Source organism: Lemur catta, chromosome 3 (assembly GCF_020740605.2).
Source record: "Lemur catta isolate mLemCat1 chromosome 3, mLemCat1.pri, whole genome shotgun sequence".
Taxonomy (NCBI): Eukaryota; Metazoa; Chordata; class Mammalia; order Primates; family Lemuridae; genus Lemur; species Lemur catta.
In genome coordinates, this window is record NC_059130.1 from 122,814,375 (window position 1) to 122,831,407 (window position 17,033).

Consider the following 17,033-nt stretch of genomic DNA (forward strand, 5'->3'; position numbering starts at 1 on the left):
ATAATCACTTCCTTGTTTTCTTTATAGCTTTACCACCTACTTACGCTTTCCTAACAGAGTTTCAGGTCATTATGGGCATAGTTCAATACTGCATGTAGTCTTTTATAGCTTCTCTCCTTTCCTCAATATCCTGAGGCTTTCCTGTTGTGTCACTGGAGTTCATTGGTTTTCATGACCATTTGGTACTCCATTCATGAGTATGCTACAATACACTGATCCAGTCTACTGTTGAGGGACGTTTGGTGTTATTTCCAGTTGGGTGATTACAAAGTATTGTTATGAACCATCTTTTTAGCATCTGGGGGCACTCATGCTCAATGTATAGAATATATACCTAGTAATAGAGTTGCTGATCAAAGGGTATGGTTGTTATTAACTTTAGTAAATATTTTCAACTGTTTGCCAAAGAGATGTACCAACTTATATTCCACCATCAGTGGAGAGTACTTCCTGCTGCTTCATAGCCCGTACTCCATATTGGCAAGAAAAATAATAAAACAGATAAGAGGTCAGGTGGTAACAGTACAAAAATACGTAAAATGAAAAGTAATGACTATTTACCTAAAGGTTACTACTATCTACAATTTCATAAGTGTCCTTCCATAAAAATTAGGATAAATTTTTTAAACAATATATTTAAAGTTTTTTTTTTTAAAAAAAAACAACAGTTTCTGCACATTTCTAGTCTAAAGAAAGAGTATACATTAAATATAATGAATTAAATATCTGCCATTGGTGAATCAATTATCTCTGTTGATTAAGTCATTCATAAAATACTTATTGAGCACCCACTATGTGCTAGGCACTCCTCTAGGAGCTTGGGATACAGCAGTGATTAAAAATCTTGGAAAAGAGTGTGGCTGCCCTTTATAGGAATTAAAAAATTCCTACCCTACATAGTCTGGTTGGGGAAGACACAACAAATAGGTAAGTAAAATGTATGTTGAATGGTGTTAAGTGCTAAGGAGAAAAATAGGCCAGGGAGGAGGATAGGGAGTATTGGAGGAGGTTGAGGAGACTGCGGTTTCAGGTAAGAGTGGCCAGGGAAGGCCTTATTTAGAAGGTGTTGTGAGAATTGAACTCTGATCTTTTCTTTTGCTCAAAATTTTGTCCTAAGGGGGCCAGATGAGTCATGCTCACAGACGGTAAAATCCCACTAGGCAGGTTTTGTTAACCAAATATAGAGTGGTTTACTTCCCAGCCTGATTTTGGTATCACATTAGGGGTATCACATTAGCATCACCTGAAAGTTAGAAAGCCCCCATCTTAACTCAAGCATCCCAGCAGATCCTTATCTCAACTTGAAAGATCCTCATGTCTGGACCTCCCAGAGTGCTCACACCTTTATCTTAAATTAAGCATTTCCTTTCTGGTCTTTTAGATAAAGCCTAACTCTCTTGGGCAATTGTCAGCCAAAAAATCTTTAAACCCACCTATAACATGTAACTGCACCCTCCCCTCGAGATGTCCCACCTTTTGGGGCCAAACCAATGTGTGCCTCCCACTTATTGATTTATGACTTTACCTGTAACCCCTGTCTCTCTGAAAGATATAAAACCAAACTGTAGCCCAACCACAGTGAGTCCACTTGCTCAAGGCTTCTTGGGAGTGGCTCCGGGCCATGGTCCTCAAATTTGGCTCAAAATAAACCTCTTTCAAATATTTCAGAGTTTGGATTTTTCCATCCACAGTTGTTTGCCTGAGAAAGAATTGTCCAGGCAGAGGGAGGAACAAGTGCAAAGGCCCTGAGGCACATCAGGTGTATTCAAGGATCATCAGTGGGGTCAGAGTGGCTGAAGCTATGTGACAACGGGAGAGGGTGGTAGAAGAGGTCAGAAGTGCGGCTGTGGGTTTGGGGCAGATTTTTTTTTTTTAATTTTAAAATTTTTTTTATTTGGCCATACTAATCTTCTCTGTATCATTCCAATTTTAGTATATGTGCTGCCGAAGTGAGCACTAGGGCAGATTCTTGAATGCCACAGTAAGAAGTGTTCGGATCTGAGATTTTTGTTGAACTAGAGCCTGCATATTTGCTGATGGTTTGGAGGAGGGTGTGAAAGAGAGAGGGGAACTGAGGATGACTCCTAGCTTGGGCAGCTGGAAGGAAGGGCTTGCAACTTACTGAGATGGGGGCGGGAGGGGCGAGTCTGAGGGAGTATTCTGGCGAGGGGAGTGTGAGATGCCTTTCACACACTGGAGGGGGACTAAGTACAGACAGGGGATTCAGGAGTCTGAATTTAGGGGAGAGGTCTGGTTGGCCAGAGACGTGTGTAGTATAGATGGGATTTAAAGTCATGATGTAATAGAGTAGTCGCCTCTCTTCCCTTAGACATGGATGTGTAAAATTGAGAGTATCAGGGAATGGCCTGGAAAGAAAAAAAAAGCGGCAAGAATGTTTTCTGTCTCTTTGAAGCTTCCCCCACTCTTTCTGAGAACTGAAGCCCGCATCCCTGCCTCAGGCCAGTGGTAGGGAGGGGCAGAGAGAGGGCCCTTGGTTCTTATCCCAGGTGGCTGCCACCAGTCCCCAAGTAGTCGGCTGGCTGAGTTCGAAGGCTTTGTCTTTGGTAGAGATGGGATGATTAGAATAGTTAACCACAGTAATTGCCTGAAGCTGAGAACCCATCCTTTAAAAGCTCTGTATTTCTGCTCACATTCAGGAAATTTGGATTTTGAAACGAGAAGGTCTGCCACTTTTCCTCCTTTGCCAGCAAAGTAAATCTTTTTTCTCCTCCCCAAAACACTTGTTCTCATTCTTCTGATTTGGCCTTGTGGACAAGTGCTGAGTTTTCAGTAAGGATGAGACAGAATGAGACCTCAAGAATCCAAGCACTGCTGGGGGCTGCTCCGAAGTTCTGAGAGGAGGGTGGGGAGGCTGAGCAGTGGCCAGGGAGGAGGGAAAATAGAAGCAAGGGAGAAGCATTTCCAGAAGAGGAGGGGGTCATGTCTATTCAATACTGTTGAGAGGTCAAGGAAGATGAGTTCTGACAATGGAATATTGGATTTAGCAATTTGAAAGGAATTAGTGACCTTGATAAATTAGTGGTAGAATGAAAAAATAAAATGGGATGGGTTCAAAGGAGAATGGGAGGAGGGGAGAGGGTGTATGTATGTATGTATTTATTTATTTAAGAGGCTAGGTTTTGCTCTGTCACCCAGGCTGGAGTGCAGTGGCAGGAACATAGCTCACTGCAACCCCAAACTCCTGGCCTCAAGGCGATCCTCCTGCCTCAGCCTCCCAAAGTGCTGGGATAACAGGTGTGAGCCTGGCCAGAAGGAGTGTTTATAAATAGGTCTTTTGAGAAGTTTTGCTGAAAATAAGGGATAGAAATGGCCCAGTAGCTTGAGGAAAAAGCAGAAAAAAACCTAAGATGGGAAAGTGAGAGACTGTGGACCAGAAAGATCGGTGTAAACTCCACAGCACCATGGCTAAAATAATTCACCAGGTTTTTACTAAGGGACTCCCCTACCCTGGCCACCCCCACTGCTATCCTTGAAAACAGGATAATAGCATAAATAATCGCCCAGACCATCATTTTCTCTCTACAGAGTATCCTGGGCTGAGCCGTTACTACCTTTCCTAGGTCCTCTGTGGTATCCACACCCTTTTCCACAAGTGGTGTTGTTCTGCATCACTTTTTTGCCCCCCTCTGGAAGGGATCAGGCTGTTTAATCCTAAACCACTCAGCCCATCCCTCCAGTCTAGGAATTTCTCTAGTCCAGTGTGTGGCTGAGTCAGGCTGTTTGGGTCCCCGATTTGTCTACCAATCAGCCAATCTGATTTTGAATTTTTTTTTTTTTTTTAAGAGACAGGGTTTCTGGGTCTCCCAGGCTGGAGTGCGGTGGCCTGATGGTAGAACACTACATCCTGGAACTCTTGGGCCCAAGGGATCCTCCCAGGGCAGCTTCCTAGGTAACTGGAACAATAGGCACTGGTCACCACACCTGGTAGATGTTGAACTTTTTGAAGAACAGAATATTCTCACAGGAGTACACCTAAAACACAGGGCAGGGCCTCGGTAAGTCCTTGTTACATTGTACTTACATCCGGGAAGGGCTGTTTAGAGAAACGATGTGAGAGGAGGGAAGAGGAAGGCAGCCCTAATTTATTAAACTGCTGGGTTCTTTATGTTCCTTACCTCAATCCTCACAAAGGTTAGGAAAGTGGCCAGGCCTGGTGGCTCACACCTATAATCCTAGCACTCTGGGAGGCCAAGGCGGCAGGATTGCTTTAGCTAAGGAGTTCAGCCCAGCCCGAGCGAGACCCCGTCTCTACTAAAAATAGAAAAAATTAGCGAGGCCTGGTGCTGCTTGTGGTCGCCTATGGCCCCAGCTACAAGGGAGGCTGAGACAGGAGAATCGCTTGAGTCCAGGAGTGTGAGGTTGCTGTGAGCTAGGCTGAGGCCATGGCACTCTAGCTCAGGCAACATAAGGTTAGGAAAGTGAGTGTCATCACTTGCTTTTAACAGATAAGGAAACTGCCTTGCCTAAGACTCCACAACCCTCATTGCTTCCACCCACCTCAACACCTGTCAGCACCTTACTGGGAAGAGGCGGTGTTTGGGCAGGCTCGGTGGCCAGCGATGCTTGCGAACTTAACTCGCACAAGGAGACTAAACTCAGTGTAATAAAGCCATGAAACTACAGAGAGGCCTGATTAGGGCTACCCCTCTGTTCCTGGGAGTTTTAGATCATGCTATGGGCTGCCTCTGCGGTCTCGTTCCTTCAGAGCTACCCCGCTGAGTATAAACAGGTTGTTCAAATTGCACTGGAGAGCTTGAATGCTGTGGGTTTTATTTACTCACTTTTAATCTGAGTACACATCTATGCTCACCGTAGAAAATGTGGGAGAAGTCAAACTGCATAGGCAGTTAAAACGCTCTCTGTAATTCCAGCAGCCAGGAGTGACCGCCTTTCCCGGGAACTCTTTGGTGTTTTTGGTGGATTCTGTGACCCAGACTTGGCCTGGACGCCAATGCAGAGCGTGGCGTGTGCCATGCAAACAGATCGGCACCTTTGGGTCTGGCCACTGAGGCACTTGCACAGCAGGATGAGGCTGGCGCTGGCGGGGAAACCGGTGTGGACGGTGCGGACAGACGCCCCCTCACTCCCCGGCTCGTGCCGCGCCGCGCAGCCGCGGCAGAGACCCTGTCCCGCCGGCCGTCCGCGGGCTTCCCAGCCGCGGGACAGACCTTCCTTTACAGGAAATAGCCTCCATTTTCCCCTATGGCCGACTTTAGAGGCGGCGGTGGGGGCGGGGTCGGGCGGGGCGGCCGGCCCGGCGCCCGGCAGGGCCTTCCGAGTTGACCTCAGCGGCCGCCCAGGCCCGGCGGGCAGCGAATCCCGGGCGCGGGCGGCGGCAACGCCCCGCACCAGCGTCGGCCGCCTCGCTGGAGGGCCGGCCGCCGCGTCCGCCAGGCTCCGCGACTCAGGCCACACTGGGGCCGGCCGCTGCAGCCGCAGCCCACGGGACTTCCGCGCGCCGGTGCCGCCCAGCCGCCGCCGAACCTTCTGGAAGCGGCGCCCCGGCGCGGCCCACGCCGCCGCCAGCGTAGGACGCCCGCTTAGAGCAGGCAGCGGCCCTGGCGGCCCCCGGAGCGGGCTGGGAGGCGGGGCCCGCGCGGGGGCGGGGCCCGCGCGAGGAGGCCGCGTTCGATTCGCCCCCGGCGCGCAGGCCCCGCCTCCCCGGCGGCGCGGCTCCGCCTCCGCCCTCCCCCTCCATGGCGCCGCCCCGGCTCATTCATTCCGCGCCCGGTCTGCGCGACACCTGCACTCTTCCGCCGCCGCCGCCCGCCGCTGCCGCAGCCAGCATGTCGGGCCCAGCCGCCGAGACGCCGTCCGCCATCCAGATCTGCCGGTAAGAGACGGGGATTCGCGGCGCTGGCGGCGGCCGGGACCGCTGGGCCGCCGCCCTGGGCCTGCCCTACCCGCCGCGTGGTCCCCACCCGTAGCAGCCGCCCCCGTCCGGGCCCCACCTGCCGGTGCCGAGAGGGGCGGGGCGGGGGTCGCCCCTCCGCCTCAACCAGGCGATGCTGAGAAGCCAGGAAGCCTCCCGGCTCCTCCCGCCGGCCTCCGGGCCGCATCCCCTGGGCGGCGGCCGCGGGCGCGGGCCGTTCGGGCGGGGAGGGGCAGGGACAGGGTCCGGCGCCGGCGGGGGTCGGTGCACAGCCCCCGGCACCTGCGGGCTCGCCCCGGCCCCTGCCCGAGCGCCTCGGAGCCTCGGCCCAGTAGTCCCGCTTCGCCTCTGGAGACTCGGGGTCGTTACTTCGGCGGTTGTGCGGACCCAACCCAAGCCCCAGAGGTGGAGGGCGGGTACGCAGAGCCGCTCGCGCCCTTCGGTGGGAGGGGGCTGGGGTCTGTTGTCCTCTCAGTGCACTGCCTCGGCTCTTAGAGAGCAGGTATTACAAGGAGAACGGATAAGACTCTTGGTCTCAATTTGCTGCTAAGAAAAGGGAATGAGTGGTCCATTGGGCCTGAAAGCATCTCGCACAATAGGGGCAAAGGGTTGTTCTCTGAGCGCACCCCCCACCCCCGCGTCCTTCCTCCAGCGGATGCTGATGGGGTAGACAGATGTAGGCCCTCAGAGGAAGCTGGACATCATGAACTAGCTCAATTTCCCATAAGAGGTGGGAGGGCGGCCTCAAGGTTACTCTGTAGGTCCCTTCAGCAGAATCTGAAGCAAAGGCGAGGCAGCATTTGGGGAAGGAGGCTGGGCCTTTAGCCTCTGCCTGCACAGGCACTGTGGCCTGCAGCTGGTGCTGTCCTGCTTGATGGACCACCAAGAGTGAGAGCTGCTTCCTGCTTTGGGGGTGCGTTCTTCAGGCTTGGGGGTCAGGCATCACACTGACCTTGAGTCCAAGCCAATTACAAGAGAGGCAAGTGTCCTTTCTGTGGATGTTGGCATCTCCCCGGAAGGCTGGGCATATAGTAAGTGCTGGATAAATGGAGCTTCTTGACCCCCAGTCCCGTCTTCTGGCCTGGTGCAGGTCCTTTCCTATTCTCAAGGTCAGTTTTGACTTTTCCACAGACCGGGAGTCTTTCGGGGAGCCCTGCTCCATTTGCTTTGCTATTGGCTGCGTGGCTGCCCCGGCCCCACCCACTCTGGAGTTCTTTGGGACAATGATGATAGAAGTCACTGATGTTTGGAGAGACATGGGCCTGGACCAACCAGGTCCTTGAATTAGTTCTGCTAAGAACTGGCTGGGGGACCTTGGGCTTCACTGTTGTACCTGTCTCATCTCACTTGCTTTGTCCAAATAGTAAGGACCTCCACCCTACCTGTGTGGAGGAGGAAGTGGGGGTTCCAGGAGACATAGTAACTATAAGGTCATCCTGCTCCAAGAGCTCCAGGGGCTGATTCCAAATCCAGTGTTCTTCCCACCATGCTCCTGAATAAAAAATTGATTTAAATCTACCATGGAGGGCTGGGCTTTTATTTACCTCTTCGGCATGATGGATAGCCAGTCTTTATGTATTGTCTTTTTTCAATGAGCTTCTAACAGTTAATAGATTTTTGTATAGCTTTAGACACTTCCATCCATTCCCAGGCATGTACGTGCGCTTTTTCTCACTCAGTGTACCTACTGGGCTGCTTCTTGCTCTCTCACATTCACCATTGTATATTGTCTTTTTTTTTTTTTTTGAGACAGAGTCTCGCTTTGTTGCCTGGGCTAGAGTGAGTGCCGTGGCGTCAGCCTAGCTCACAGCAACCTCAAACTCCTGGGCTTAAGCGATCCTCCTGCCTCAGCCTCCCGAGTAGCTGGGACTACAGGCATGCGCCACCATGCCCAGCTAATTTTTTCTATATGTATATTTTAGTTGGCCAGATAATTTCTTTCTATTTTTAGTAGAGACGAGATCTCGCTCTTGCTCAGGCTGGTCTCGAGCTCCTGAGCTCAAGCAATCCACCCGCCTCGGCCTCCCAGAGTGCTAGGATTACAGGCATGAGCCACCGCGCCCGGCCCGTATTATCTTTAAGTGACTGTTTTGGCGGTGGGACTCCTGAGCAGGGTGCCTGGCCGAGGTGAGCCTCAGGTACAGAGCGTGACTGCCAAGCGGGCGCTGTGAAGAGGGCTGATGTGACGCAGGCTTGATCTGAAGAAGCCCCAGGACGCTGGAGAGTGGTTATACCAGGGTGGGGGGCCCTTTAAGGACATCTGAGCTGACACCCTGAAAGAGGTACTTGAAAGAGGAGGCTCCTGGCCTAGCACAGCCAAGCCCATGAATTTAACAAGGCCTCACTGGACACCACTGAGAAGCAGAGCACCAGGAGGGAAACCAAAGCATGGAAAATTCAGTTCCTGCCTTCAGGGGGTCTCCATCCTTGACAGTTAGAGTGTCACATGTTCTCAGTTCTGACACTGTTGATGGAATTAGGGCTTTAAAGGCAGGCGAGGGTGGTGGTCAGAGGCAGCTCTTAAGGCCTAGGCCCAGGGGCACATTCGGCCTCTGCCCCTTGCTAGCTGTGTGACCTGAAGCACGCTGCTTAACCTTTTTGTGTCCCCCTTTTCTCATGGTTTGTTCTGAGGTTGAATAAAAGAAAATGTAGCTAGTGTCTGGCAGAATGGCCAGCACATTGTAAGTCAATGGAAGCTCTTTTTATCTGAAAAGTGGGGTGCAGGCTCAGGCTCATGGCTTGGGTTCGTATCCTGGCTCTGCCTATCGCAGGTGGTGTGTGGCTATAGGCACACTCCTTAACCCTGCTTAACCTCAGTTTTTCTTATCTGTAAAATGGAGATAGTAATAGTGTCTGTCTTAGGGTTATTGTGAGGATTAATACCATTAGCTGAGTTCCAGGCACGTGAACTCACAAAAAGAACAGTTTTCCTTTGAGAGCCCCACCTTAGGACAGCCAGGTAGGCCACTATGGGGTGTTATCAGAGATGCAGGTTCTGGGATAGCCTTTAATGTCTCAGAAGAGCATTTTTCCTTTGGTTTATTTTGAGTAATGTTAACCTTTAGTTAGTGAATTACTTTTGACTTGTTGGACTCTGAGTTGTAGAATGTGAAACCTGTGACATTGTAGATCAGTGCTGTGCACCATAAGTCTCTGAAGTGGTGGAAATGTACTGGGTCTGGGCTGTCCAGTATGATAGCCTCTAGCCACACATGGAGCTGTTGAGGCCTTCAAAGGTGGGTAGGCTACAGAGGAACTGAATTTTTAAGAAAATTTTTTGTAGAGACAGAGGTCTTGCTATGTTTCCCAGTCAGATCTCCAACTCCTGGCCTTATGTGATGCCCTCGGCCTCCCGAAGTACTGGGATTATAGGCATGAGCCATCACACCTGTCTGGAACTGAATTTTTAATTGTGTCAATTTAAGTTGATTTAAATGCAAATGTAGCTAGCCACCTGTGGCTGGGAATCCCTCATGGGCAGTGAAATATGTAGAGGAATTTAAAAACCAGAATTTACTGGTAGTCCTGGAGTGGGGGACTCCCCCACTCCCCCATGCTCCCAAAGGAGCATGCTGACAGAGAGGGACCTTGGGGCACTCACTGCCCGGCAGGCAGGTAGCTTGGAATCCTTTATTTGTAGATAGGTATGTGAGAGCTATTAATGCCAGGTGTTGTTTTTTTTTAATTAATTTTTTTGCTTGCCACGCTCTACCAGGAAGTCTCCTCGGATCAGTGGTGGCTTGTACGTTTGGTACCCTGACTGCCTGCAGTAGTGCCTGGTGTCTAGGAGATATGCCAGTCAGCACTAGTTGATTGGATGTGAATTTTAGTATGTTACAGGGTTGGAATCTTTTACACATGGGGCTCTGTCTTTGGTTTTACAATGGGATTAATGAAAACAACCTGATTTACAGAAGCCACACTCAGGACTAGTATTCTGGAACATTCCATAAAGTGATGCACAGTGCTGGCCCCCTTCCTGCCGGAATGTGGGGACCCTGGTGAAGATGCAGTCTCTGTAGCCCAGAGGGCCTGTGCATGGGGAGGCCTTTGTCCACCACATCCAGCTTCACCCAGTAAGTGGGCCAGGCAGCCTGGCATCACCCTGCAGTTGGCACCTGCAACTGCCCGTCTCCCGGTTCCAGTCAGGCCAGATAGGCCAGACATTGGATCCTCTGTGGGACCTACCCGCCCTGTGGGGCCCACACCAGGGGCTGACCACACAGGTTATCAGGGCCTCCCATCCCACTGGGCTGCTTTACTCTCAGAGGTGACCTGGGCAGGGGGATAGATCATAGAGCCCCCTGTGCTTGGACTCCCTACATCTGAATAACTGGGGAAGTTTGTTACAAATGCAGATTTTCTCCATGTAAATAATGCTTTAGTAGAGGCCACAAGATGCAGATTTTATGAGATAATGGGGAAACTTGAATCGTCCCTTGGTAATAATATTAAGCAATCACTAGTTTCTTTTATTTTAGGTTGAGATAATTATATTGTAGTTTGCTTTTTTAAAAAACAACTTTGTTGAGGTGTAATGCACATACAGTAAATGTACCTATTTTAAAATGCAGACGTGCACCTGTGCAGTGACCACCCCCATTGTGATGTGCATTATTTCCTTCATCCCAAAAAGTTACCTTCTGCCCCTTTGCAGTCATTTCCCGCCCTGACCCCTGGTTCCCGGCCAACAGATCTGCTTTCTCTCACTGATTTTACCTTTTCTAGAATTTCATTGAGATAGAATCATATCTAACACAAAGCCTGTGAGCCTCAGCCCGTGTGGCATCGGCGCGTCCTGCCTCCGCATTGCCTGGTGTTCCGCGGCTTGCACATCGAGGCTTATCTCTTCAACAGCCATGAACATTTGAGTTCTTCTCAGCTTTTGGTGATTATTAAATAAATTCACAAATGTAAATTTCAAAACACTTTGGACTTAAGGAAACATGAATAGTCACTTGATATTTAATGATATTAAAGAATTTGTATTATATTTTAGGTGGGATCGTTGCTTATAGTCCCTTGGCTACTTGGGAGGGCAAGGCAGGAGGATCACTTGAGCCCAAGAGTTTGAGACCATCCTGGGCAACATAACAAGACCCTGTCTCAAGAAAAAAGAGTCTTTACCTTTTAGTGGGAAAGCTGCGATGTCGGGTTAGCTGGAAAATAATGCGTCATGGGGGAGGGGTAGGAACAGAGAGGAGACCAGAGGTGCCCAAGTTGACCATCTGGGGGCTACATGATGGGGACATGGGGCTTCAGTCCTACCTCCCTCCATTCCTGTAAGGATTTGATGTTTTCTGCAATAAAAAGTTAAAAGAAAAACAGGCACCTGAGCCCCCACCCCAGACCTACTGCCTCTGACTCTAGGAGTGGGGAGGGGAAGGCTGCATTTTGCTCAGCCCACCTGGATGTTGAGAGCCACTTTCTGAAGGAGGGCTAGGCACTTGCCTCACTGTGGGGTGTGTCTGCCTTCCTCGGCCTCCTAAACTTTGCTGAGACCTCTGTGCCAGTCAGTGATGTGTGCCCAGGACCTTTCGGCCTGGGTAGGGCCCGTGCTCCTCCTGCCAGAGGGCCAGCCCGGCCCAAGTGATGCAAAAGCTCAAGGTCCTGGAAATGGGAATCCTTGAGGGTGTTGCTGCAGCCCCACCCGATTCCCCTTCTCCCACACACGGGCATTGGCCCTGACCTGCCTCCCTCTCATTTGCTCATGGGAGAGCCCTGGCTCTGTGACTTCAGGCTGTCTTGAATTCCTTGCATCACCAGGTCCTGTGCTTGCTCCGGAAGCAGAGCAGCAGCTTGCTGCGGTAGGAGGGGAGGGATCAGGCATCACTGCTAACTGGCCGAGGAGGACGCAGGCCTCGCCAGGAGCTGGGTGACCAGTTTGGCCCACTCAGGGCAGGATGAAGCTGCTGGCCAGGGCTCTCCACCTCTGGGGGAGGATCCTGCGCCTCCAAGAGAGCTGTCCGGCATGGGCCTGACCGCTTGCCCTCCCCGACCCCGCAGCACTATAAGGTAGGATGTCCAGGACTGTTCTGTGTCCACAGAGCTGCTGTTCCCACCCCTGTTGTCTGACTGGTGAGGCTGACTAGGTAGTCTGTCCTAGGGTCTTGAGTCACATGATGTGGAGAATTTACTGGAAACTGTTGGGAAGGGACCGTGGGGGCTGGGTGTTGGTGAGCTGTGTGTGTTGCTGGATTGGAAGTGCCCACTTAAGTGTTCATCCTCAGTTGAGCCCTGGCATGTTCTTCCCCCCGGGACCAGTGGAGCCCCCTGGGCTCTTGGGAGGAGGTGGGCACCAGGCCTGGCGTTCCTGGGCTGGGGAAAAGCTGGGGTCTTTCCAGGTGAGAGGTGGGTTTGGCGATGATGGCGCCTGCCAGCCACCCAGCCAGGAGCTGTGCTGGCTCTCACCCAGGCAGCGTCTGCTCCCACGTGTGCCCTGCTTAGACCCCGGGGGAAGATTGAGTTGTAATTGGAGATCAGAAGGTTGGTGCAGGGCCACAGGGAGTTGTTCTTGCACAATCGGCTAATCCTTAACTCTAATGTTAATGTGCTGCTTACAAGTGGCTTTCCTGTACTTTATTTCTCCTAAACTTTGTTGAGTGGGCGTGTACTCACACTTTTGTGGTAGCTGTATTGGGATGTAGTTCACATGCCACACAATTCATCCATTAAATTGTACGATTCAGTGGGTTCTAGTATGTTCAAAGTTCTGTCACCATCACTTCAGTTCATTTTGAAAGGGAGGGTATTTTGTTCTCCTGACATGGAGCTCCTGAAACCCTTGGGATCTCTGGAGGGGTAAGAGTGTCTTGTGTGCTAATGAGATGGCTGGCGGGGCTGGTCTCCAGACAGACCAAGGCATGATTAGAGGGTTGGGATTTTTCAGCCGCACCCCTCAACCTCCGGGGAGGGGAGAGAGGCTCACGTTATGCTGATCACCAGTAGCCAGTATTTAATCAGTCCTGTCTGTGTCGTGAGATCTCCCTAAAAACCCCTACTCGGGGAGCTTCCTGGTGAGCGTGTTGAGGTGCTGGGAGGTAGCATGCTGGGGAGGGCGTGGACCTTGCACTCCCGGACCACGTCCATCCAGCCGTTCCTGAGTTGTGTAATTTAGAATAAACTGGCTATGGTAAGGCAAGCACTTTCCTCAGTTCTTTGAGCTGTTCCGGCAAGTTATTAAACTTGAGGAGGGGGTTGTGGCCTCTGGCACTTTGGGAGACTGAGCCCTTCACCTGTGGGGTCTGTGCTAACTCTGGAGGTAGGTGTCAGAATGGAATTGTGGGACACCCAGGTTGTGTTGGAGGGTTGCTGACTGGTGTTACCAAAGACCAGGTAGTTGTTACCAGGATTGTTGTGAGAAAAACAGCTCACCTGAGCATGCGGTTGCTAGGTCGTATTGTAATTGTGTGATTCACCTTTTGAGGAAGAGTCAGACTTTTCCAAAATGGCTGCACCATTTTCCATTCCCACCAAGGGTCTAAGAGGGATTCGATTTCTCTTCACCCTTGCCGGCACTGTTATTGTCTTTTTGATTCTAGCCATCTTAGTGGGTGTGAAGTGGTATCTCATTGTCATTTTAATGTGCATTTCCCTGATGAGTAAGGATATTGAACATCTTTTCATGTGCTTATTGGCCATTTGTGTGTCTTTGGAGAATTGTCTATTCAGGTCTTTTGCCTATTTTTTAGTTGGCTTCTTTGTCTTTCTATTATTGAGTTATAAGAGCTCCTTATGTATTCTAGATACAAGTCCCTTCTCAGAAATATTTCTAATTAAAATTTTTTTTCCAATTTTAAAAAATTATGTTAAAATACACATATAAAATTTACCATCTTTTAAAAAAATTTACCATCTTAACTATTTTTTTTTTTTTTTTTTTGAGACAAGAGTCTCTGTTGTCACCCTGGCTAGAGTGCAGTGCCATCATCATAGCCCACTGTAACCTCCAACTCCTGGGCTCCAGTAATCCTCCTGCCTCAGCCTCCTGAGTAGCTGGGACTACAGGCGTGCACCACCAGGCCTGGATAATTTTTTAAAAATTTTTTTGTAGAGACAGGGTCTTGCTGTGTTGCCCAGGCTGGTCTTAACTCCTGGCCTCAAACAATCCTCCTGCCTCGGCCTCCCAGACTGGTAGGATTACCAGCGTGAGCCACTGCGCCTGGCCCATCTTAACTGTTTTTAAGTGTGCAGTTCATTGGCGTTTAATGGATTCATGATATTGTGCAGCCATTGCCGCCATCCGTTTCCATATGTCTTTTCGTCTTGTAAAACTGAAACTTTGCACCCACTAAACAACAACTCCCTGTTTCCCCTTTTTCCAGTCCTTGGCAACCACCATTTTATTGTCTGTGTGTATGATTTTGACTACTCTAGGTACCTCCTGTAGGTGGAATCATACAGTATTTGTCTTTTTTGTGACTAGCTTATTTTACTTAGCATAATGTCCTCAAGATTCGTCTAAGTTGTGCCACGTGTCAGAATTTTTAAGGCTGAACAATATTCCATTGTATGGATAGATCCCATTTTGCTTATTCACTCATCTGTGGTGGACTCCACATTTTGGCTATTTTGAATAATGCTGCTATGAGCATGGGCATACAAATATCTGTGAGACCCTGTTTTTAATTCTTTTGGGTATATACCCAGAGATGGAATTGCTTGATCATATGGTAATTCTGTTTTTAATTTTTCAAGGGACTGCCGTACTGTTTTCCACAGCGACTCTTCCATTTTACATTCCTGCTAACAATGTACACGAGTTCCGATTTCTCCACATCCATGTCAACACTTGCTATTTTCTGTTTTTTTGGTAGTAGCCATCCTAATGGTTGTGAGGTGGTATCTCACTGTAGTTTTAATTTGTATTTCCTTAATAATTAGTGATGTTTGCATGTGCGTATTTATTTATTTATTTTTTGAGACAGAGTCTTGCTTTGTTGCCCCGGCTAGAGTGAGTGCCGTGGCGTCAGCCTAGCTCACAGCAACCTCAAACTCCTGGGCTTAAGCGATCCTTCTGTCTCAGCCTCCCGAGTAGCTGGGATTACAGGCATGTGCCACCATGCCTGGCTAATTTTTCTATATATTTTTAGTTGGCCAGATAATTTCTTTCTCTTTTTAGTAGAGACGGGGTCTCGCTCTTGCTCAGGCTGGTCTCGGACTGCTGACCTTGAGCGATCCACCCGCCTTGGCCTCCCAGAGTGCTAGGATTATAGGCGTGAGCCACCGCGCCTGGCCTGCATGTGCTTATTGGTCATCAGGATTAAACAATTAAGCACATGAAGTTCTTTGTCCCAGTGCCTGGCACACATTGGGAGCTAAATAAACATTACTTATTCCTGCTGTCATCTTGTGAAAGTCATATGAAGTCCTGCGCCATGTCACAGAACCCCCGTTAAAAAACATCTCCTGGCCGGGCACAGTGGCTCGCACCTGTAACACTAGCACTTTGGGAGGCTGAGGTGGAAGGGTTGCTTGAGCCCAGGAGTTCGAGGCTTCAGTGAGCTATGATCATACCACTGCACTCCAACCTGGGCAACAGAGCGAGATCCTGTCTCTAAAAAAAAGCAAAAAAAATAAAAATAAAAAAATTTGCAGAAATGTCTACTCAAGTCCTTTGCCCATTTTTGAATCAGGTTGGACTTTTTTAAATTGAAAATTATATGTATTGATTAGCTTTTTGCACATATGTTCACATCATTAAATGTATGTACACATGTATTTAGGTGTAGTATATGTTATATGCATAATATATACATGCACATGTATATAAATATATTTATCTATGTTTATAATTTTCAGTTCATTACTGGTATTCTGCAACTGATGGCTGTAGCTTTTGGTGCCTGAGGAAGTCCCTATGTCCATTTTTTTTTCCACTTTGATTATTTTTAATTGTACATATTTGTGGGGTACAGTGTGATATTTTGATACATATATACAATGTATATTTTTTATTGTTCAGTTTTAGGAGTCCTCTATATATTCTGGATATTAATCCCTTATAGATATATGATTTACAAATATTTTCTCTCATTCTGTGGGTTGCGTTTTTACTCTGTTGATATTGTCTTCTGTTGCACAGATTTTTAAATTTTTATGAAATCCACTTTGTCTGTTTTTTTTCTTTTGTTGCCTGTGCTTTTGGTGTCATTTCTAAGAAATCATGGCCAAATCCAATGTGGTGAAGCTTTTGCCTCATGTTTTCTTCTAAGGGTTTTATAGTTTTAGGTCTCACATTTAGGCCTTTGATCCATTTTAAGTTATTTTTTTGTAAATGTTAGGTCAAGGTCCAACTTCATTCTTTTACATGTATTATAGATACCCAGTTTGCCCAGCACTGTTTGTTGAAAAGACTGTCCTTTCCCCATTGAATGGTCTCTATACCCTGATCTTTTGAGCATATGTCAGAGTATTTTTGGCCTCTCTACTCTGTTCCATTAGTCCATATGTCTGTCTTTGTGCCAGTACCACAGTGTTTTGATCACTGTAGTTTTATAGTTAAGTTTTAAATCGGGAAATGTGATACCTACAGCTTTGCTTTTCTTTTTCAAGATTCTTTTGGCAAGGCAGGGCGCAATGGCTCACACCTGTAATCCTAGCACTCTGGGAGGCTGAGGTGGGAGGATTGCTTGAACTCAGGAGTTCGAGACCAGCCTGAGCAAGAAGGAGGCTCCATCCCTACAACAAATAGAAAAATTAGCTCGGTGTCATGGCCAGTGCCTGTAGTCCCAACTACTCGGGAAGCTGAGACGGGAGGATCACTTGAGCCCAGGAGTTTGGGGTTGCAGTGAGCTATGACAATGCCACTGCACTCTAGCCAGGGAGATAGAGCGAGACTCTCTCTCCCTCAAAAAAAAAAAACAAAAAACAAAACAAGATTGTTTTGGCAGTTTCTGATTGATGACTTACAGATATTTTGTCCGATTCACTGGGTTGTCTTTTTACTTTTGGTGGTAGCTTTTGAAGAACAAATTTTTTTTTATTTTTATGAAGCCCAATTTATCTTTTTTGTTGATTACTTGTGCTTTTGTTGTCATGTCTAAGAAACCATTGCCAAATCCAAAGTGACAAAGATATACTTCTATGTTTTCTTTGAACAGTTTTGTAGTTTTAGCTCTTATATTTAGGTGTTTGACCT

At 48.6% G+C, this 17,033-nt stretch overlaps 1 protein-coding gene and 1 pseudogene across 1 annotated transcript in view; one reads left to right on the forward strand and one right to left on the reverse strand.

Moving 5' to 3' along the window:
• Positions 1–1,896: 1,896 nt before the first annotated feature.
• On the reverse strand, positions 1,897–1,957 carry LOC123636215 (annotated as a pseudogene).
• A 3,668-nt stretch (positions 1,958–5,625) lies between these two features.
• The window catches only part of ACOT7 (acyl-CoA thioesterase 7), a 101,071-nt gene continuing 89,663 nt past the window's right edge, over positions 5,626–17,033 (forward strand). The window contains 1 exon segment of the mRNA XM_045546280.1: positions 5,626–5,854. Coding sequence (XP_045402236.1) covers positions 5,718–5,854 — 137 coding nt within the window. The 5' untranslated portion in view covers positions 5,626–5,717.